The 24,111-nt window shown below is 35.8% G+C and overlaps 1 protein-coding gene across 1 annotated transcript in view; it reads right to left on the reverse strand.

Moving 5' to 3' along the window:
- Positions 1-24,111, reverse strand: part of LOC136033304 (1-acyl-sn-glycerol-3-phosphate acyltransferase alpha-like) — a 77,636-nt gene that overhangs the window by 11,382 nt on the left and 42,143 nt on the right. Inside the window, exons 3-4 of the mRNA XM_065714079.1 lie at positions 23,295-23,476; positions 15,644-15,806 (exon numbers count right to left, since the gene is read on the reverse strand). Of these exons, the coding sequence (XP_065570151.1) occupies positions 15,644-15,806; positions 23,295-23,476 (345 nt within the window). The remainder of the gene's footprint in view (positions 1-15,643; positions 15,807-23,294; positions 23,477-24,111) is intronic.

Below are 24,111 nucleotides of genomic sequence, written 5' to 3' on the forward strand. Positions count from 1 at the left end.
GCTACTTGGTGAATTTAAAAACATTACACAATATATTATAAACAATAAACACACGTTAAAAGATTATAAATATAAGTACTGGCGCTAGGCTTTTACTAAAATTGTCAGCAATGAGCTGCTGCAGACAACAGTAGTAGAGCATAAACAAGCTTACGGGTGGTCAAAGGTGTATGTCATATAAACTCAGCTGTTTTCAGCCAGAAGCATCACTAATACTGCAGTACACATCCCTCCTTCACTTCCCCCAACCCATACACCCAGCATAGGATGCTCAATCTCAGAATTGAACCAAGCGCTATTCTAATAGCCAGGGTATTGGGTTATTGATGCGCTTGTAATTGTTGAATGGATTTTGACTCTGTAAGACTTAATTTGTTGTATTAAACCTAATGTTAAATATTGAAATATTATTTAGGATTTTTTATTAAATTGATTTGCTTGGGTTTGCAGAATATTTAAATAAGTAATATAGCTATCAGCCAAAAGAAAACAAAAAATTCAAAACAAAATCATAGTTAGCAAATATACAGGATAAATCAAAGTATTGCCACATATTGTGCAACATTATATTGTGACATATTTTCCACATTTAATTAGCGATCATATTTAAAATTATTCAAAAATTAAAGGTAGTAACATCTGCCTATTTGTTGAGCATTGTTTGGCCAGGAATATCCTGAAAATCTGAACAACCCTTGCCATCATTGCGGCAGAAACCTTAAATTAATTAAAAATTGTCAGGGAAGCTAATTGGGAGAAAAAGTGACTCTTAGTTTGAATACCTTTCCCTTTTTATCTTTATTCAAAAAGAAACTATTTCTATACGTATTTACACAAAAGTTTTCTTGCGTACATCAGGGTACGGGATATACATTTCTAGAGGGGGGTTACACTGAATATTGTTTTATGTGCATAATTCCCTTCACAGGCAAAGCATGGTCTCCTAGTGCTCCATGATAAAACTGATAATAATAGAAAAAGAGAATTGGTTGGTACCACTTATACGTGCACGCAAAATTTCTACATTATGAGAAAAATATACATATTTTGCTTAAATTCACTTTGTTCTATTCTCAGCAGACATTTCGTACAGCGTGCTGATGCAGACATATATGTCCCACAAGTAGCGCTGGTGTTGCGTGAAATGCGAATAATTTAAGTCATAATTCTTAGCACATTTATGTTAATTTTCGTTTTGGAGCTGATTAGAAGAAATATTTAGAAAAACAAAAAAACAAGAAGTCAGTATAGTACTATACATAGAGGCAGTTCTACATTTATGTATTTATGTGATCCCGAAAAGCAAGGAATAGGATGTTATCAGCTTATTAGGCATTTCAATGACAAATAGGAGAATCGGAGTTTCAACTAAATACTGGAAATAAAAATTAAAACAATTAAATGATTCCTGGAGCGAAGGTTGCTCTACCAAATTCCATGACCAAACTACAACCAATTTAATATATCTACCTATAATGCGAACACCATTATAAAAAGTACTAAGTCTTATTTTCTTTTCCAATGATTTCTTTTTCGTTCAGGAAATTACATTCACTGTATATCTACCTTCTTATTCTCCAATGATTCCATTTCAGGCTTATTTGCAGATATGAAGGGTATATTAATTTCCACCTTTGAAAGTTTGAAAACAAGAGAACCTAATCTTGAACTGAAAGATTTTAGGAAGCAAAAGCATCTTAAATATTTTGGGAAAAAATGACCTGAGCAAATGTGGTAAAACAGGAAGTATAGAACTTTCTTCAATTTCGCTACTAACCATACTTGCATTTTTTACTCGGTGATAAGGTTTCAAAGGCACCATATTTGAAAAAAAAATTAATGTGAAAAATATTATGAAATTTAATAGACCCCCATTTTTCTTTTTTTTCTTATATTAAAAAAAAAAGCATGGATTAGTTAAAAAAAAAATTATCTGCTCAAACTAAAGAGCAAATTTGACACTCAAAACAAGGTTTAAAACTCTAAAGTTACGTAAAACAATTTTAAATTTACTTAATAAATTATATTTTTCTCTAGATTATTAGGAGGGCGACTGCCCCCTTTGCCCCCCCCCCTCAACGACGCCACTGGTACCAGTTTAACTTTACCTATTTTAATCTAATTTAAAACCGTTCAAAATCATGTAAATTAAGTTAATTAAATCCAATGCTTACTAATCGAGCATATCCATGATCATAGCCTAAACCAACTTAATCTGACTAATCCTAATCATGTCAGATCAAAATGAACGAACAGAAGTTCTTTAATGTAAATTTCCAAGAATATCATTAATACTTTATTGAATCTCACTTTATATTTCAACAATTTCAATGTTTGGGTGTAGTATACAGAGATCAACTTCTTACTACAGAATATTCGATTTTATTTTTCAGTAAATTTAAATCATCAAATGATCTAAGTATTTTATTTGAAACATAACAGACATTCAATGATAAATGTAGTATGAAATAAAGTTTTCAAGAGTAACTTATCTGTATATTTGTGGGAGAAAATATATTTGAGAATAAAAAACCTGTTTCATTGGAGAGCAGTGGCTTTATCACTAATTGTACTGTTTCAGTTTCTCTCTTAAAAAAGCTCTTTCTAATTACAAAGTGTTTTTAATCGGCTTGGTGAAGCATATTTCGGAACGATATAAACATTTTAATAGTTGATACAAATTACAGGAAATGTTTAAAATATATTCTAATTGTGCATTAGATAACCCGAAATATAAAACTTACAGCTTTCAAAAAATGCTTTCACACAAATGTTCTAAAAAAATATAGTTGAAGACATCTCCATTTGGTTTACATAAAAATATATGATATATTTGGAATATATAAAATAAATATTTGGCTGAAACTCTCCGTATTTTTTTTAATAATAATGTTGTTTTAATTATTATCTCAAGTAATCAAGTTCGAGCTACCAACCTTTTTTAAAATTTGTACCTGAAAACACACATTTTGAGGATAAGAAGATGCAAAATAGTGCACATTTATCTATATATATAAAAATAAGTTGTCTGTCTGTGGATCAGGTGACGTCATGTTTCTGTGTCGACTGACGTCATGAAGTTAGTTGTCGTCATTTTTGCTATGACGGTGACGTCATCTAAGATATTTAAGACATATATGTTCACGTAGAAATCTATTAATGTTTAAGTTTAAAATGACTGATGAACTTACAATGGCAAAAGCCGATGAAGATGCTCAAAGAGTCTATGCCAAAAAACTTGCTGCTGATAGAGAAAGTCAGAAAAGAAAGCATGCCGAGGAATCAAAAGAACAGCAAGGAAACAGGCTTGAGGCTAAAGAACGCAAAACCGCGCAGTTAGATGAAGATCCACCTGGACAGCAAGAGTCAAAACATATCAAAACTGAAAATGATAGCGATGATGATTGGGTTTGGGATTTTGACTTGGATAAGGTCATCAATGCCTACCAGATTTTAGTTAAAAAAACAAAGGTTCGGCGATATGTATTTCATAGTGAAGCTGAAAAATAAAGAAGAAAAAGAAAACTGAAAAAAGAAAAAATGTAAAAAACTAAAAAATACTAAAAAGAAAAAACACTCACAGAGAAATTACAGACCGGGACACAAATGACGACCGGGACAGAGGGAATATAAATAACGACCGGGACACTCAAAGAGAAATTACAGACTGGGATACCGGGACACAAATGACGACCGGGACACAGGGAATATAAATGACGACCAGGACACAGGTATTTAAGAATATCGTTCAAAGACAAATTTTTAATTGTAAGAAGACCGTTGAAAGAGAAATTTCTAATTGTAAAATGACTGAAGAACCTACAATGGCAACGGTACCACCATCGAAGTAGATAACCAGTGGGTTTACGGCCAACCTACCATCTTCAAAGATACCACGATAGGAAGACTCTACACCGTTCACCCCAATCAACATGAATGCTTCTTTCTACGCCTGCTTTTGGTGAATGTACCCGGTCCGACATCCTTTGAGTATTTGAGAACTGTAAACGGTACTATACATGACACTTACCGTAGTGCATGCCGAGCTCTGAATTTATTGGAGAATGACCAACACTGGGATAACTGCATCAATGACGCGTGCGAAACGTCAACCCCAAGTCAAATTCGTGCACTTGCTCTCCATCAGCTCCTACAGAGTTATGGGAAAAATATAAGTCAAAAATGTACGAAGATATACTCCATCAAAAACAGTTAGAGACGTCAGATATGACTTTTGATTTTACATCAGAAATTTATAACTACACTTTAGTTATTATAGAAGATTTGTGCGTACTTATGGCAAACAAACCTCTTCAGGATTTGGGAATACCTTCACCTAACCGTATCGCTGCTGTTTCGATATGTGTAGAATTGGATCGTGAACAAAGTTACAGTACGAGTGATCTATTGTCGTATGTACAAAATAACATTTCCAAGTTAACGTCGGAACAAAAAGACATTTATGATACGATAGACTCAATTTCAGGACGTATACAACTACCTGCTGATTTCTGTAATTTAGTGACGTCCAAAAATGAATTGATTGAAAAAGTATTTCCGAATATTCTAAAAAAATTATAAAAATAATAAATGGCTAAGTGAAAGAGCGATTCTCGCACCCAAAAATATAGACGTCCACGAAATCAACAATATTGTTTTGACCAAGATTCGAGACCAGGCAGTCCTTTGCAAGTCAGTCGACACAGTTTTGGAACCAAATGAAGCGGTTAATTATCCATCTGAATTTTTAGATTCCATAGATCTTTCAGGGTTTCCACCACACGTGCTACAACTAAAAACAGGCGTACCAATAATACTTTTAAGAAATATCAACCCACCAAAGCTTTGCAATGGCACGCGACTTGCCATAAAAAAAAACAATGGAAAACCTAATAGAGGCCACAATCTTGACAGGGCCTTTTGAGGGTGAGGCTGTTCTTATTCCTCGCATTCCCATGATTCCAACGGATCTGCCTTTTCAATTTAAAAGATTGCAATTCCCAATTCGATTAGCATTTGCAATCACCATTAACAAAGCTCAAGGTCAATCATTAGAAAAATGTGGTATAGATCTTAATACTGATTGTTTTTCCCATGGACAATTGTACGTTGCATGTTCGAGGGTCGGTAAACCTGACAATCTATTTATATGCAGCGACAATTGGACAGCGAAGAATGTTGTATATTCGTAAGTTTTACGCAGTTAATTTGTATTGTATCTATCTATCTATCTATCTATCTATATAAAAACGAGTTGTGTGTATGCATGTTTGTTTGTTTGTAAAAAGAGCGTTTGCATATGACGTCATTATTAGTGCATACGGCTTTGTATATGCACAGACAATGGGAAAGCCAAGAATGTTGTATATTCGCAATTTTTACGTAGTTTAACTCCTGCAGACGAAATGAATGCTTGCCTGAAAAATTCTAATTTATGGGCACACGTAAAAATATTAAAATTAACTACAAATATGCGTGTCCGATTGCAAAACGATGACTCTGGTCAAACATTTTCAGATCAATTGCTGGCAATTGGAAACAGAAAGCTCCCAGTAGTGGGTAAGCCAAAAATGTTGTATATTCGCAATTTTTACGTAGTTTGAAACACATATATAAATTTATCTATATTCACAGGTGGGACACAGGGACACAACTACAATGGCGCATAACTAATATGGCGCGTAACGACTTACGCAAGCGGGAGGGCTTGGGGGGGGGCGCGAAGCGCCCCACCAACTAGGTGTTGGGGTGGCGCGAAGCGCCACCCCAACAGCTAGTTTAAAATAAATATGTATCAGATAATGTTAAACATAGCTCTCGAGAGTCATTTTCACGTAAGTATCTAAGACAAAAAATATATTTGAGGATAAAAAAACATGCATATTTGATTAGAACTCACCGTTGGGAATAGCGGCAGGTCATCCTAAAGCCACAATTAAACAGAGCGAGTTCTCAAACTAACAAGCCAGCAAGAAAGCGAGTACACTAGTAGTAGAGTACCCACAAAACTTGGCAATTTCTCAGAAGCCAAGTAGCTGGCGCGTGGAAACCACGCTTCTTCGTCTGTTGTTAAGGCCAACGTCCCTATATGTTATGTCCCAATGATGGTAGCAACTTTTGCACAAGCTAATGTGACCACATTTGAGTTGTCTACAATCTAGCTGACTCAAAGCTGACTATAGCTGACTCGTTTTTATTTGAGTGGCGTGTAAAGCAGTGTTTTCACTTCATATTTTTTTTTAGATCCCCAAAAGGGTGGTGAAAAATACCAAAAAATCCCCTATTTTCAATACCAAATCCCTAGAGATTTCCCTGTTTTCTGACATCTTACAAATCTCTAATGAAGCCTCGTTTGCTGACTTTTAATAGCATTTGTTAGACAACTTATTTTTGCAACTCAAGACCATTACTTGTACCAAAATTTGTTCTTTAAACGTTTGACACAGAGTTTTTTAGATTTGTTAAGTTTGATTTTGATAAATAGACTCCGGTGCCAAAGTCGGATTCTGGACCATATGGAGACATTTATTTTTATTTTATTTGCGATTGCTTTTTCTTCTCTATTACTATTCCTGCATGATCCTCGTTTTTATTTGAGTTAGTAAGATGGGTTGGCATGAATAATATCCGGTAGGTTGCTTTTTCAAGCATTAAGACATGCTTTCGTTATGTCTTTCAAACAGTTCGTGGTAACGAACTGTACAAAGGAGCGACCCGGCTCAATAGTAACCAAAACTCTAAAAAATTGAATTTTGATATCAATAGCTACATCAAAAGAATCGCATTTTAATGCTGATTTTAAATATATAAGTTTCATCAAGTTTAGTCTTACCCATCAAAAGTTACGAGCCTGAGAAAATTTGCCTTATTTAGGAAAATAGGGGGAAACACCCCCTAAAAGTCGTAGGATCTTAGCGAAAATGACACCATCAGATTCAGCGTATCAGAGAACCCTACTGTAGAAGTTTCAAGCTCCTATCTACAAAAATGTGGAATTTTGTATTTTTTGCCAGAAGACAAATCACGGGTGCGTGTTTGTTTGTTTTTTTTTTTTTTTTCCAGGGGTCATCGTATCGACCAAGTGGTCCTAGAATGTCGCAAGAGGGCTCATTCTAACGGAAATGAAAAGTTCTAGTGTCCTTTTTAAGTGACCAAAAAAATTGGAGGGCATCTAGACCCCCTCCCACGCTCATTTTTTTCCCAAAGTCAACGGATCAAAATTTTGAGATAGCCATTTTGTTCAGCATAGTCGAAAACCATAATAACTATGTCTTTGGGGATGACTTACTCCCCCACAATCCCTGGGGGAGGGGCTGCAAGTTACAAACTTTGACCAGTGTTTACATATAGTAATGGTTATTGGGAAGTGTACAGACGTTTTCAGGGGGATTTTATTTTGTTTGGGGGCGGGGCTGAGGAGAGGGGGCTATGTTGGAGGATCTTTCCTTGGAGGAATCTGTCATGGGGGAAGAAAAATTCAATGAAAAAGGCGCAGGATTCTCTAGCATTACTATAAGAAAACAATGAAAAATAAACATGAAAACGTTTTTTTCAAATGAAAGGAAGAAGTAGCATTGAAACTTAGAACGAACAGAGATTATTACACATATGAGGGGTTCTAAAAATACTTTAGTATAAAGAGCGAGGTATGTAGGAGGAGATCAATACCTTGCTCTTTTTGCTAAAGTATTTTTAGCAATTTCAACTATTTATTCTACGGCCTTTCTGATTCAGGGGTCATTCTTAAAGAATTGGGACAATATATATATATATATTATATATATATATATATATATATATATATATATATATATATATATATATATGTATATTGATATTGTAATGTTTATCATTTACAATTCAATTTAATGATTTATTCACGATTTTAAATTACCTGCTGCTCATAAAAAGAATGCCCACACATGCTCAATATCAAATGAAAATAAACGGAATTCCTTGTAACGAGGGTACAAACCCCCTCATATACATAATAAAAATTATAGAATATAAAAGTTTGTTACGTAAGTTAATTCTAAAGTTACGTATATTTTTTGCTAATAAAAAAATTCGTTAAAATTAAAATTAATAGTTGCCTTTTTATGTAACCGAAAAATTGCATGGCAACTAGGCCTCCTTCCCCATCCCATATTTCTCAAAATCGTATGATCAAAACTAAGAGAAAGCCATTTAGCCAAAAAAGGAATTAATATGCAAATTTCATTTGAATAGTTTACGTGTGGAGAGTCAAAATCAAACATGCATTAATTCAAAAACGTTCAGAAATTACATAAAAAAAACTAGTTTTTTTAACTGAAAGTAAGGAGCTACATTAAAACTTAAAACGAAGAGAAATTACTCCGTATATGAAAAGGGTTGTCCCCTCCGCAATCCCTCGCTCTTTACGCTAAAGTTTGACTCTTTTCCACAATTCTGCTTTTTAAAACAAATAAAAGCTTTAGCGTAAAGAGCAAGGGATTGCGGAGGGGACAATCCATTTCATATACGGAGTAATTTCTGTTCGTTTTAAGTTTTAATGTAGCTCCTTACTTTCAGTTAAAAAAACTAGTTTTTTTATGTAATTCCAAGCAGAGTCGCTTGTGTTTTTAACTTTATCAGGAGGCCCTAGTATTCATTAGTGCTTCTTAAGACTAAAAGAGGCAGATGAGGCACATTTGAATTTTTTTTCCAGAGAAGTCTATTTCTAGATGAACAAAAAGTAGCTTTTTCTCGGCTGACTTCGCCTGAGAAAGCCATGATCAAGACAGGGCTTTATTTGTGCGTTGATTTGTTTCCATAATGAGTAGCGCCTAGATATAAAAAATTTTTGAAAATAAAATGTTATCTGTTGACAGACCAGTAAGAACATGACTTAAAATAGGAATTTTAAGAAAATAAAGTAGTCTAAAGTGTGCTTACGGAAAAGGTAACAAATCAAACAATACCTAAGTATTGTTCATATTCGTGTAGTTATGTGCCATTTAGAGAATAGGATTTAGTAAGAAGACTATGAGAGATAGATTTCAATTCCTGTTTTTATTACACATGACCAATCAGGATGGTAAATTGGTTGTGTCATCACAGCAATGGTTATGGGTGGTCAAAAAAATAAATACTTAGTTTATATGGTTATTTTTGGTAATTTTGGTTATAAGGTCACACTGGTTACCACACCAGTGCAAAGAATCCATTGGCTACCTCAGAATCTAGCTATATTAATAAAAAGGAAGTAAAATCTATCTTTAATCTGCATCAGACACAACATCTTCATCTTCTTTTCCGATGGTAGTTGAAGCCTTGACTGTTTGCATGATCAGCAGTAGCTGTTTGTCTCCACGAAGGCATGTGGCACTTTCTTGGGTTCGCTTCATATCGTATTGTGTTTTCAGAATTCCACGAAACATTTCCATTTTAAGCTTGTAGCGTTTGTCCGTCTTTGTGATTTACTGCACTAGGAAATCTTTGGACAACCACGTTGAAGAAAGGAAGGAAAAACAAAAATATTACTACAAATTTTTGATTTGCATATAGCTCGGTTCCTGCAGAGTTTGTCTTCTTCTTCTTCAAAAAAAAAAACAAAAAAAAAAAAACTAGTAGCCAACCACACAAATATTTTCAACATTAATTAGAATGCTGATTTCACTCTTATTCGATTTTGTTTCCAACCCAGAAAACTTTCCCTTATTTTCGAACAAAGGCTTGGCGAGAACCAGGCCGTAGTGACCAAGTTGACACAGGGTCAACCATTTCTAGATATTTGTGAATATATCATTGAAAGAAAGTTTGGTATGGATCAGCTACACAGCTTCTATGTAAAAAGAGAGGATCTTTTCAACTACAACAAGGGACACGTCAAAATCTGATTTTAGTATCAAGGGAGAGTCCTGCCAAATTGGACCCAAATAAACATTTAATGAGGGGAAGGCAAATACTTGGGTCACTCATATAATTGGTAGCGCATTTGTTGACTTCACATAGTCCTTCTTCACAAAACTCAAAAAAAGATTCCTTGATAAATGATTTAGTCTCTAGTTTCAGGCAATAAAACAGTAGTTGTCAGCTTGAAAAGCTACCTTGAATCCACTAAGCAAAACCAATTCAAGGCCTACCAATTCACTGAGCTTTGTTGAATCCCCAACTAGTAGGATCCTGCAGTAGGCACTAAGAGTGTCCCATTGTTTATTTATATATAGGTATTATTTATGGTTCTTTTAGTGCTCTATTATTGTGTTGTATAGCCCATAACAAGCAAAGCTTCTTGGGCCGAATAACTTTTTTACGTTTGTAATAGTGTTTTAGCATTAATTAAATTACTGATGATGATTGATTGTTCCAAAACTCTCCACTGCAGTTTTGACTAAAAGTCCTCAAGTTTACCAAGCCGACAGAATCTTTTTCACGTCTTCTTGGAAGAAATTTTGAGATTCAAGGGAAGTATGTTGACTCTTGTGACCTTGGATGGAGCTATAGATCCCTTCCATGGATTTTGACAATTTCTTCCATGAATACGAAACAATAAGATGAGCCATATGGCAGGAGGACTTTACTATGACCAATCACGAGAAATTTAGTCTTATCATGGCCGAAACACTCTTGTTAGCTTCTATCATAGAGCTTATAGCGTCAGAGCAAAACCCTACGCAATCTGTAGGGGAAAGCTTGTGTATTTCCCTATGCACTTCCTCGCTCCTCAAGTATCTTCTTGGCTAAAGAGTTAGGACACTCAGCTACATTAAGTACAACTGAGAGGTTATCATTGCAAAATATTACTCCAGCTGTTAGAATCATTTTACAAGATTCATCAGAGGACTCACCAATGTTAACAGAAAAGCAGTAATTCTATCTGACACCAGATTTTCAGTAATATCAATCACACCAGATTTGCCACGTGTAGTTAGGAATTCGACCTTAAAAATGTTCGCAGATGATGTGAAAGTTTACAGTCAATCATGAACAAACATGAGATTTCTTTACTTCAAGAGGATTTGGATACTCTGCGCCGGTGGTATACAGCGAATCGTTTGTTCATTAACGGAACCAAGTGCAATACTATGCACTATTTGCGTAGACTCCCTCAATATTACCATTACTTCGTTGATGGTAAATCAATTTTAAACGTGGAGTATGTTCGAGACCTTGGAGTTTGCTTTGATTCGAGTCACAAATTGAATAAGCATGTATCAGATATCACCCATAAGCCGAATTACCAATTATTACGTCTAAAGTGTACATTTTCTAGATGTAATCTTCGGTCACTGATTTCGTTTTATGTATCGACTGTACGTCCAATATTTGAGTATTGCTCATCAGTATGGTATCCCTTTAATAAGAGAGATAGAGAAAGAGTTAAGAAAGTACAACGTAGGGCCACCAAACTCATACCTTACCTGAGTCATTTATCATACCACCGGAGAATGCAGAGACTACGGTTGCCTAGTCTTCAGTTTCGACGTGATAGAACCGACCTAATAAATACATTCCGCATTGTTAGGAACACTGATAATACCTCTCCAGCTCACTTCTTCACTTTTACAGAATAATGTAGTGCCTGTCCACACCAACTCAAAATATACCCACCATGTTCACAAAAAAGATTAGACCAAAACTCTTTATCTAGCGGAGTGTGGAAGACTTGGAACGGATTTCCATCGGAAACAGTTGCGACTATCACAGTCCAGTTTTCCAAAAGTAGTTTAGCCTCTACAAATTTCCATACTAGGTCTTATCACAATACGTTTTGAGGAAATTTTTTGTTTTTTGTATAAGTTATTTTGTGACCTATATGTTTTCATAGTGGGTTATTTATATGTGCGCATTATGTTGTCAGCATTGTCATATTCCTGTTCATATGACAATGGTAGCTTTCTGTTAGTTGAGTTGCACGTTTTCCACTATTTGCTTTGAAAGTAATTCTTTTAAAGCCACGACAGGCTTGACATTAAAAAAAAGCAAATTCATTTTCAACTAGAAAACTGCAGATTCTAGCCTCAAGAAGATCTTTCTCGTCAGTGAATCCCTCTTGGAAAAAGTGATCAAGAGTTTTCATAGTAGACCATTCTGCCTCAATATTTGGCATATGCTTTTTTGTTTTGGGGGGGGGGCTTTATAACCTCTAATTTCCTTACTTTACGCAGGTTCACGTTTCTTCGCTTTTCTATTTGGAGCAGTTGTATAGTTTGAGGAAGCTTAAGCACTACAATTGGATTTGGATCCTCCACTACGGTTATTTCCCGTACTAATTTGAAATATATCAGGCATCAGAGACACAACCTTAAAAACAAAATAAAACATATCTTCCATACACTGTTGACGTTAGCGTTATTAGCAGTGTGACCCTACTACACCTGAATACACTAAAAATACCACATATATTCAATATTTTGTTTATTTTGACCATAACCTCTCTTTAGTTGAAAGATACTTTGTTTTAGGGATACTGATACCGAGTCCTGTCTCACTAGCCGAGTAGCAATTACAGCTAGTGAGACAGGACTCGGAATTAGTTTCTCTAAAACAAAGTATCCTTCAACCAAAGAGAACACTTCTACACAGCTCAGTGGAGAACCTACTGAGAGGGTGGAACAGTTCAAATACCTTGACATCGATAGATGCTAAAGGAGGAACAGCTAGTGAGATTCATGGTAGGCTTAGCAAAGCTCGGTCCGTCTTTGGCCAGCTCCAAAAACCGCTTTGGAATAAAAACAAATCGACCTCGTGAGGACTCTCAGGATCTACTCAGCATGTATAAGTTTAATTTTGTTATTCAGATGTGAGACCTGGCCCTCAAGGCGGAGGAAGAGCGTCAGCTTGACACTTTTGACCGAAAATGTCTACGGGTTATTGGCAACATACGGCTGACACAAAGAATCGGCAACCAAAAGCTGATAAAAGCATATTGACAAAAACATGACGTTTCCATCATAATAAAAAAAGACGTCTCAAGTGGCTCGTCACGTAATGAGACATCCGGAAGAGACCCTGACACGCAAGGTACTACTAGAAGCCCCCACTTCCTCATGGAAGAAAAACCAGGAAGCCAGGTTTTGAGGCTTCCGAAAACATGATCACAAGTGGTACAAGGCATGGCTGGAGTTTCTTCGACCACTCACAGAAGACAGAAACCAATGGAAGCCTTGGTCCAGCAGCTTCTTGATGTTGAGTTGGGCTGAATAGCCTGTGTGTTGTGTAAGTTAGTAAAGTAAGTTGGTACTTTTAAAAAATCACCTTTTTTTTTCCTAGTTTAACAGCCCTTGTGTTCCAGGAGTCATTCTCCCAGCATTGGGACAAAATAAAAAAAAAACTTTAGCGTAACGAGCAAGGTGTTGAGGAGGGGACAACCCCCTTCATATACGTAATAATTTCTGTTCGTTTTAAGTTTTAATGCTGCTCCTTACTTCCAGGTGAAAAAACTTGCTATTGTTTATTTAATTTCTGATCGTTTTTTAAATAATACCAGGAAATCTGACTCCGCTTCCACGGAGAAACCCCCTCATTATGGAAAAATCCTCTAGACAATTGAGCCCCGGTGAAAATTTACCTCGGAAAATTACTCTTAACCACTCCCCGCGTAAAATTGAGACAAAAAAGGGAAAGCAAGACATATAAAAAGGTTTTTGTATAGGAATTCTGGCAAATTCCCGCAGTGTATAATTTCCTCTGAAAAGTTCACTCCCTGAAACTTCACTCCCCATGAATATTTCCCCCGTTTAAAAAACCACAAGCAGAAAATTTGCCCCCCCCCCCGACCCAAAAATGTATGCATGCATCTCAATAGCAAATACTATGCATAAGCTATGAGCACATTTTATAACTTAAAGACTTAAAGACTGTGGGGGGAGGTCATGCTATACCCAAAGGCATAGGTATTGGGCCTTTCAACTATGATGAACAAAATGGCTATCTCAAAATTCTGATCAGACGATTTTGGGAAAAAAGTGGTGCGGGAGGTGGCCTATTTTCCCTCCAATATTTTTGGTAATGACTTATATGATTGGAAAATTTTTTCTCATCATTTTCATTTTATACTATAGGTAAACAACTTTTTGACAGATCTTGAAAACTGCTATAATACTATTGATACTATTGATAACCCACTGCAGCATCAAACTACCTGTGACCAACATAGCTGCATGCTTCAAAGTTTCTTTGAATCCTTATTTTTTTTATCTCCTCCCACTTCATTTGGGGACCACCTTCTTTCTGTTTGGCCCCAGACGAATGGCAGAGATTAATGATCTTTAGCAATATGTCTCCTACATCCGTAAAGAATGCCCCAAAAATTTCAACCTTTCGTGAATTATAGCCCTAAAAAGAGGAATATAACCTATTCTACGACGCAAGGTGATACAAAAGAGTACATGAAACTATCCGTACACAATTCCTTTGGTAAACTTCAACTAATCTTCCTGTAACCACTGAGGTTTTCATTTAGTCCTATTCTACGCGTTTTTGTGATCTGGAAACGGGAATAGAACACAACTAGCTCGATAAACATACAAGAAATTGCACTCTACCTGAATGTTATATCAATCAAATTATAGGGCAGCGATAAACGGAAAGATTTTGAATAGCTGGAATTTTTACAAGAAGTAGACCTACCTCTGTTTTTAGTCTAAATAGGAGGCTATTACTTGGACACAAATCGATATATTTCTTTTAATTGACACAACAATAAAAAGAATGCTTTGGTATGTTTAAAAGCCTGAATTAAAAACAAGTATTCAAAGCTCTTAACATGTGCGCCTTTTTTTGTTGTTGAAACATATTGCAGTAGTGAGCAAACAACAGAATCTTACCAGTGCCAATTATAAATTTAAATTTGAACGCTAACTGGATCAAGCAAAAAAACTTTATCATATATGGGCTATTATGCTACGCTGGTAGTACTAAAAGCTGGTAATAGTCCTATTAATCTGTTACACTGGTAATAGTATCACTGGCAATTATACAAATAACCTATTACGCGGGTAATTCTATTTGTAACTCTTAAACTGTTTGAAACAAGTACTACAGATATTCATCGAATCATCTACGGTAGAGACTCATAGCAGAGCTTAATGGGAATTAAGCATAAAAAAAGGAAAAAAAACGTGGTGTACACTCTTTTTAAAGAATCAGGGAGGAATCTCCCTTCCAACACAAGATTCAACAGATTTTATTGTTGATAAGAAATAAATCGATGAAAAAAATTAGAAAAGTAAATCGGTATTATTTTGGTGTTTTAAAATTATTCCGTAAATGATTTCCAGTTCCATTATCTTTTTGTTACCAATGTAGGGACTCAGAGTTTAAGCGTAAAAAAAATTCAAACTTGAAAGAATTAGCTGACATAGTTCTTCATCTGAGCAATAAAATAGCTAAATGAGTACCAGAAGACAATAGTTTCAACAAATTACGCAGACACATTTTCATTGGCCTTTTGGTCGAACTGGATCTTTTATGCTCTGCTTACTGTATAGTAGAAAAGAAAAAAAAATCAAAATATATACAACTAAAATTCTCATTCAGGTCTTCAATAATTTTGCATCATGATTTGGCGTACAGATTGCCATTTATCTTTAAACAAAAAAAAAAAAAAAAATCAGTTCATGTCTTATCAGTTTGATTTACCATACTTATTGGCCTTGAATACTATGAAACACTTTACCTGAGTCAAAAATGCGTTTTTTATGGTCCAAAAAATAGTAGTTCGACGTAACAATGGGAATTATCGGTAAATTCCCTTCAATAGCCAAATGAAAAGCACCCTTCTTAAAAGGGAGTATTCCCGAGTCACTTCTAGTCCCTTCTGGGAAAATCCAGCATTTGATCTAAAAAAAAAAGTAAGAAATGACACCAAAATTAAATCGAATTTTGAAAATAAGAAAGACACAGAACAAAAGAAGCTTAACACGCAGCAAAGGCTAAAAAAATTGTTGAACCAAATGGAAAGAATAAAAAACAAACTTTAAATATGAATCTTTTATCTGGTTAACCTAGAAATATCCTTCTATGTAGATAAAATGTCCTCCGAGTGAGGGGATGACATATCGCCCAAGATTGTCCTTGTTGGGCAACAGTCTAAGACCAAACGAAAACCAGATTGCCTTTGAATGGAGTGAGAAGAGGTCTTAAGGAAATATTTAAGGGATATAGAACATTCTTGGGATGGTGTAAAGGTTAGGCTTTGAATAGATTGGAATGGAGGAGGAGGCGTGCGTAGATGTATCGGCAGATGTATCATGCAAGTTACACATAGAGTGGAGGCAGAATTCAACCCCAGGGTTCGGTTTTTCATGGACATCTCTTTTTGTTTCTTCTATTTTGTTCAAGGGAGTCATATTAGAAATATTATTGCACCAGTTTTAAGAGTGCTTCCGCGTCAATTAGTTTAAACCCCAGTAGTGTATTCCAAACTTTTCCACAAACCATCAGCAACAAAAAGCTTGAAATTCAATGTGTGCTCATTCATGGATACTCTCTGCTCACTGAGGATCCTCCCAGACAGTGAAGAACCTTGCTTAACACTGGCCGAACCATGAGAAATAATCAACGTATTCTTCACCACGACAGCCAAATTTGGATACTTCCCATCTTCAATGAGTCTATTTCATCATTCATCTATCCTTGCCGGCACAGATTGGAACTCAATCATCTGAACTAGCTTAAACTCGTCTAGCAGCAAATTAGTTTTTACTGGGATGGCAGTTCTCGGGCGACATACAACAGCCTGAACGAAAACTGGCTTGGGTGCAAGAAAGACAAGCTTTTCAGGAAAAACAAAGATTCTTCGTTCAAAGCTTGCTTTCAAATGTACTTTACAGCCGATGTGTAGTGCTTCTGTACACTAAGCAAAAACACATGTTTTGAAAGCTCATCAGTAGCTCTGAGATAGGTCTGGACTTCGTCACTTAGAGAGGCAGAAACTTCCAACAGAGGAAACATATTTTATCATTTTCGAACAGTCTTGGACTCAAGTCTTCTAACAGTTTATGAGCTGCTTCGGCTTTCAAGATACGCCCAGCAAGCGTCGAAACAAGAAGCTCTAGTTCTAAAGGAATTTCATGTACCAACCATTCTTCGTGCTGGGACTTCAAAGTAAATCGAGAAAAAAGACTAGAACTGTTAACAATGAACCGAAACTCTGCTTTCAAACTAGACTACTTCGGGAGTTTTTCAATCTCTCTATATGCATCAAACAGAATTTTTCTTCGGAATGATGACGGTATGATACTCAGCAATAGCTGGCCACTGCTCAATCATCCTAACAGCAGCAGGGCCAATCGATAACCATCATGTATGTACATGTTTGACAAAGTTCGACCTTGGAACACCAGTTTTCTGCTGGATTTTTGAATAGTCTTCACGCCGCGCAGGCCACTCACGAAAAAAGTAATACACATTCACAATGAGATCAGAGCAAGTCTCCCCAACCTCTTCTAGGCTTTTGCAAAAGGTATTGTACATACTTTGGATTCTACAGGTGCCAACGTCTAAAAGTCCGTCACCATTTGTTACCTTACGTTTCTCACATTCCATCAGTATGAACTGTTTTCTATTCACATTCGGGCCGTCACTACTCAAAGTAAGCAGCTTAGAGAGGGACAAACTGCTACCATCAGTTGCGTTCAGAATTCCCGATTTCAAGTCCTCTGCAATGGCATGACCTAAGCAACGAGTCTTCAAATGCCTCTCTACCACCTGATTCATCTTTTTAGACCGGAAATGGATTTTAATCTGCAACTCCTTTTTGCTTTCGCTGTTGGTAGATTTAAAAAGTCTATCACATAATAACTATTACCAATTTCCTCCAATGTAATCTTTTGAAAATCAACAGGTATGTAAACCTTGTTTGCCTAATGCAAAAATTATTAAGAAATGGGTCCTTGAACATTTTCTTGAAGGCTTCTGCTATTCCGTCTGATGAATTACCGGACTACTCGGATTCAATTATCTTTAGAGTCCATGTAATTTCAGCTATCACTGTTTGCTCATTTACTGAGTAAGTGTATTCCCAGTGTGATTACCTTCCAGGGCGCAGCTGGAGACTAAAGTCAAGCGACGTTGATTGGATTTCAGCTTGGTCTGGACGTTTTTCTTATATTCTCCAGTCCGAGAGTGCTGCAGTAAAGAGTTACAACCTTTCTGACAAGCCAGTGATAAATTGCAAATGACACAGTAGAGCAAGTGTACGTCTCCTGGGACAGCTCTGCACCACTCTTTCTTCTGGTGCCCTGCTTCGTCTTTCTTCTCGAGCTAAACATTCTTAAATTTGCACTTTCCCATTTAAATTCGGTTATAAGCATTTACCGATAAGCCTTAAAAACAGAAGAGAAGTTAAGAACAGTTATGCCGAGAGGCTATTGCCCCTCAACTCCCTAAAATCCAAGACTGGCCCACGTATCTGGCAAAACACTGAAAAAATCATTAACTCTCCTGAAAGTCAGGATAAAAAAATGTATCTAGCATAATACTGACAAAATGATCAGCCCCTTAGAATTCTAGGCTAGCTAGGCCGGCGTGTCTAACATAACACTGACAAATTAAGTAGATCTCCTGAAAGCTAGGATAAAAAAAAATCCTAAGATGACTCCAGAGGCAAAGGTTGTCAATCCTTAGCGCTACTTTATAGTCTCTTTCATTCAGACAGTAATGCTGCAGCGGTGAAACAGGATTATGATTACAAGAACACATGTTGAAAATTACTTACATGAAACCAAAACCGAAATACCATACGTTGTATAGTGGCTTCCATTACTTAGAGATAAGATATTCAACTAATATGGAAGAATTTTTATCAGAAAAAATCTTGGGACCTGAGCACTGATTTAGGGACCAAAGCCAAATTAGGGACTTCCAGGGACTTTGTGACAGCCCTAATAAGACAATATGGAGGTTCATATTACGCACGAAGAATTGATAGCATGCGGGGACATGGTATTCTCTAGCAGCTTCTTTTTAGAAAATTATTTCGTATTACCCTTCCCCTTATTAGGAAATGTGTTGTACCAGAAGCTACGGACCTTGCTTCAAATGTTCTTGATGACTTCCAACAGGAGAAATCTGAAGGAAAGTCTCTAAAGGAGAATATGAAAAAAAAGTCAATGATATTGCAGAGAAAATTTAGAAAGGTAAAGGAATTAAAAGACCGCTAAAGCGTTTTCTCCTTAGTTTCAAACCTTCTGCTGTAGAGATAATATTTATAAGAACACTTAAAGTAAAGAGAATAAAGAAGGATTTTTTTTTTACTTTTAGTATGTCCTTTCTCCCTTCCGAAACTTCTGTTCCTACCTCATCAAATACACTCTCGCTCTTTCAGCCCCCTCCCGTAGATGTTTCTGTTCGCGATTGCATATATGAAGCTAATTACCCAATTACGCCTATATATCACGAGAATCCAGTGCATTTTCGACTTTCGGGGTTTTAAAATTCCTTTTTGGACTTACATAGCTCATTGTCGGAAATCAAAATAAAATTTCCAAAGCTGAAGGACTTATTACAGCTAAATACGAGATTAGCTTTGAAAACGGTCTTGTTAACGCTCTCTGGTCAAATATTTATATTTACATAAATGATGAAATTAAATCAAATGGAATTAATTGTGTCACCTACACATCCATGCTATCCTAGGATATATTATCCCCTTCTGTCGTGAAAGTCGCATGCGAGTTATTAGGATATTATCTGGAAGAAGAAGACCCATCTAAATCAAACGGCTTGGTTCATTTTGTTGGTCGGATTAATTAAGATTTCTTTTACGTTTTCCAATTTTTGCTTCCTGGTGTAAAAGTTAATGTTAAGCTTTTTCCCGCTCCAAGTACCTTATTTTAAGAAAAGGTAGTAAAACATCACCTGAAGCAAACATTTCCATTACTGAATTTATTTTACATGTTAAAAAGACTAATGTTGTGCCTAGCCTAGCACTAGCTGTAGAAAAGCTTCGATCTGAAGGCGAGCATGTAAAGTTTGTGTGCCCTAAAATCCTACCTTATGCAAGACAGATTGCGAATGGCTCGCTAACATTTTCAAAAAATAATCTAAGCCCATCGTTTCTCCTCCCATCAAAGCTAACCATTAGTCTAGTGAAAACAATCATTTTTTGGGGGGCAGTTACAATGAAAGTCCATTTGATTTTAACTTCAATAAGCTTCAGAATCTAAAAATGTCTGTAAATGGTCAACCTTCATGTGTCTTAAATTTTGCTGACATGTGCTATAGTCTTCTCTATGAATTAAGCAAGCGCGCCCTATGTTAAAACTTAAACAGTTTTGAAAATGGTCTTAGCTAAGAAGACTGGGTCAAGCATAAAAGCTATATAGTACAGAATATAAGTGGCAGTCAGGATTTAACCCTTATGAAAAATGGACGGACTTGTTTAGATTTGAATTTTAGCGAAGCTTCATCTAGCTCATTAACTCTTCTAGTGTTTTCTTTTCACGAAAGCATTTTGGAACTTCTGAAAATCATTATGTAGTGTCTTTTCAACAATAATGTACACCTGTCAGATTCTGAATATTTTGAAAAACGATATAGTAAAATACTGTTTTTGTATCCCTTCGAAACAAAATAAACATTAAAATCTATCCTAAAGTTATTGCGACTCGTCCCTTAAAGAAGGACATTGGAGTCTACATTCATTCAAAAGCATCTGTGGTAATATTCGACACTTTTGGGAAGGATTATAAAGCATGGTCTTTTTTGGAAAATTTTCTAGAAATACTTTCTGCAATATTGCAATACTTCTCCAGGATCCTACACTACTAGCACCCTTCACAAAGGTCAAGGCGAGTTACGAGAGCATTTCACCGTTGGTGAATGATATAACTACGTGTTACAATGGTAGTCCATGTTAATATAACGTGACTGCGTGATAATGATGATTGAATATAACTATCAGGACCCAGTGGCAATATAATAAATGATTTTCTGAATGAATGAATATAATAAATGATTTTGGTAACATGACGTAGATTGGTAATTTTATTGGGAACAAGATGTTTGAAATTGTGTCCACTAGCTCTCAATTTTTCTATTACCAAAGCAATAGAGCTCGTAACCTGTTCTTTTCGGGCCTGATGTATTGCTGACACGTGAGTTTCAGTTACACCAGGCGCAGCAATTGGTTTCCCGGGAATCAAATTGCTTCGGGTCAGTGTTAACTTCTATTTTACTGGGGGACAAACTAGAGAGATAGATTAAATATTTCATGATTTAATTCAACGACCAAAAAATGCTATTTGGCCATTGCCAAGGTTAGCTACCTATCTGTATAAACATTGGTTCTATATTCATAAGCCATCACTGACGGACATGTCAATCTCATTTCAATAGTTTTAACAGTTTCAACATTGGAACAACAGGTTCCATTAGTTTAAATAGGGGGTTGTATCGATCATATGGAAATGCAATCTTGTGTTTCAATAGATTATACATTCTAGATTATACACTATTATTGGGATAGTTTTGTCTAAGAAGGAAAAATCAATTGATGTTTCCATTCCTTTGTAGCTGAATAAGGTCGGCCAAAGACTTGGGAAAACTATAGGAATCGAGGGAAAACTTTAGGAATCGAGGAACCGTGTCTTGTTTTAAAGTTCTTTCACGTTTTCTTTTTGAAGCTGCGAAAAGCACATGGCGAATAATTTCTCAGACGATTTGAGGATAATACTGTACGTGAAACTGTTTTGGATCCAAAAACCATTACCAATACCATCTATTGTCTTTGTTGTTGTTTTGTTTTCGCTAGACAGGCTAGCGCAAGTAAAATAAATTTTATATTGTCATTTTAACTGTGTATATACACTGGTATGAAGTACTGATGTTTTAAATTTAAATCAGTTAAAATTGTAAGTCAAGCACCTCACTGTTGCGTTGGAGTCTATTATCAATTGATGTTTTCATCCTTATATAACTGAATAAGGGCAGCCAAAGACTTTGGGGGGCAACTGTAGGAACCGATGAATCGTGGCTTGTTTAAAAATTCTTTCCTATTTTCTTTTTGACGCTACGTAAAGCATATGGCCAATAATTTATCCGACGATTTGAGGATAATACTGTACGTGAAACTGTTTTGGACACAAGAGCCATACCAATACCATATTTTGTCTTTGTTGTTGTTTTGTTTCCGCTAGACAGGCTAACGCAAGTAAAATAAATTTTAGATTGTCATTCGAATTATGTATACACGCTGGTATAAAATACTGATGTTTTGAATTTTAAATCAGTTAAAATGTAAGTCCAGCACCTAACATTATTCTCTGTAGCGTTAGGATCTAAAATGTAATCAATAGTCCCTTACCCTCCCCTGTCGATCTGAAGGCATACCCGACAGGTTAACCCCACTTGGACTGCATTGTTAACAGCATTAGGAACACCCATTGCAAACGGCTTTGTCAATACATTTGACAGTTTTGGGAGTTGACAGGGAATTTATATCTGAAAGTCTGACTTCACAGTCAAAGGTAACCTTACAAAAGGTTGACTCTAGTTCGGCATTGTGTAGTGACATAAATGAGAGGAAAATTTTCAAGTATAGTTGAAAATTTTCCAGTAAACTACTGTCTACCAGCGTGTGTTCCCCGGGGAGACCTTCCAACAAGGATGATTCTAGTTCGAAACTGTGTAGTGACATGCATGAGAGGTGTAGCATAAGTGAGAGATAGTAACAACGGCAATGAAAGGGGTAAAATTAACCTTGACTTGATGCCCACTTAATTAGACAATCTGTCTTGGCTTTTTCTACAATTGTCCATGACTTAACTTTTCCCACAACTATTCCATTTTCAATTCAAACTGGTAACCTACAAAAGCCAATTTTGAAATTCTTTAAACTTTAAATTGCACTCTCACCAGCTGGTACTTGAATCGATCGAAATCTGCGCTTTGTAACTAATTTATAACTGTATCCTTATAAACAGTATTCTTAAAATCTTAGAGGCACATTGGATAGTATTGACTGTTCTCAAGTTTTTCCCCTGAGATAGTGAACGACTTGTGTCTAAGATCTCGAAAATGACTATAGCCGTTGGTGTCTTTGGTTGGTTCATACGAAAGCCAATCTGAATGTTCAACATTATCAAAGGACGGTGCCCTTAAAGAGGAAGCCAGATTTAGGACACTAACTCAAGGTCATTCCTGCAAAACTTCATCTTCGTTGATTGAGAAATTCATTAAGCGACTTGAGGAAAGGAAACCAGTATTTCCGGGAAAGTAACGTCTGAAATCTAAGAGCGGCATATTACTTAAATGCCACTTTTAAGTGGCTGCAGACGAAATACATAGACACTAATTTAATATTCGTTTAAAAGCAAGATGTATACCTTATCTTTTTTCACTTTTCCAATATTTTCATTCATTGTTGCTTTAGCATTTCCTGATTTCGACCTGTTTATGTAAAGAGTTCCACATAGCCAAGCAGCTAAGCCGAATGGTCCAACAAATCGCAATTCTGACTTTGCAACTGCAGAGCACTTGCCCATTATAGGCCATAAATTCAACATTCCTGAAAAAAAAACCTTGAAATCTATAAAAGTATACGTAATATTAGAAGGTTTCATTACACTCAACAAACAAATGAACAGCACAAGGCTACATGCCGTACATATAACTATCCTTATCTTGAAGGCCAATGCTAATTTTTCTCATATGAGGCTTTGGGATTTGCTCTTTTTATATCATATACTTTCAATCAATTGATATAATTCTTTTTTACAAATATGGATTATTATTAATTGATGAAGTCCTTCAACATAAAAAAAGGCCTTTACATGATCTATAGGAACGAGTCCATTAAATGTACCCGATTATTGTTACTTTCCACATTTTGGAAAATGTATATTCCACCACATTTTTTGTTCTTAAAATGCCAAAAAGGAGGTAAAGGTTAAAATGATTTAATTAAAACACTAAACAAAAACTAAACAAAAAAACAGGCAAACTATGAGAACAAAGAAGTCAGAAATTAAGAAGAAAATCGTAAAAATCTTGAGATTTCTGTTTTAAAAAAAGGGCAGTTTTGGTTCTTTTGGATATAAACTTTAGCCACTCATTAAATGAACATTGTTCTAAATTTTGATTATGCACTTTGGTTTTTGACACTTTTGTTTTTCTAAACTGAAAACTATCGATCTTGAATTA

Source organism: Artemia franciscana, chromosome 1 (assembly GCF_032884065.1).
Source record: "Artemia franciscana chromosome 1, ASM3288406v1, whole genome shotgun sequence".
NCBI lineage: Eukaryota > Metazoa > Arthropoda > Branchiopoda > Anostraca > Artemiidae > Artemia > Artemia franciscana.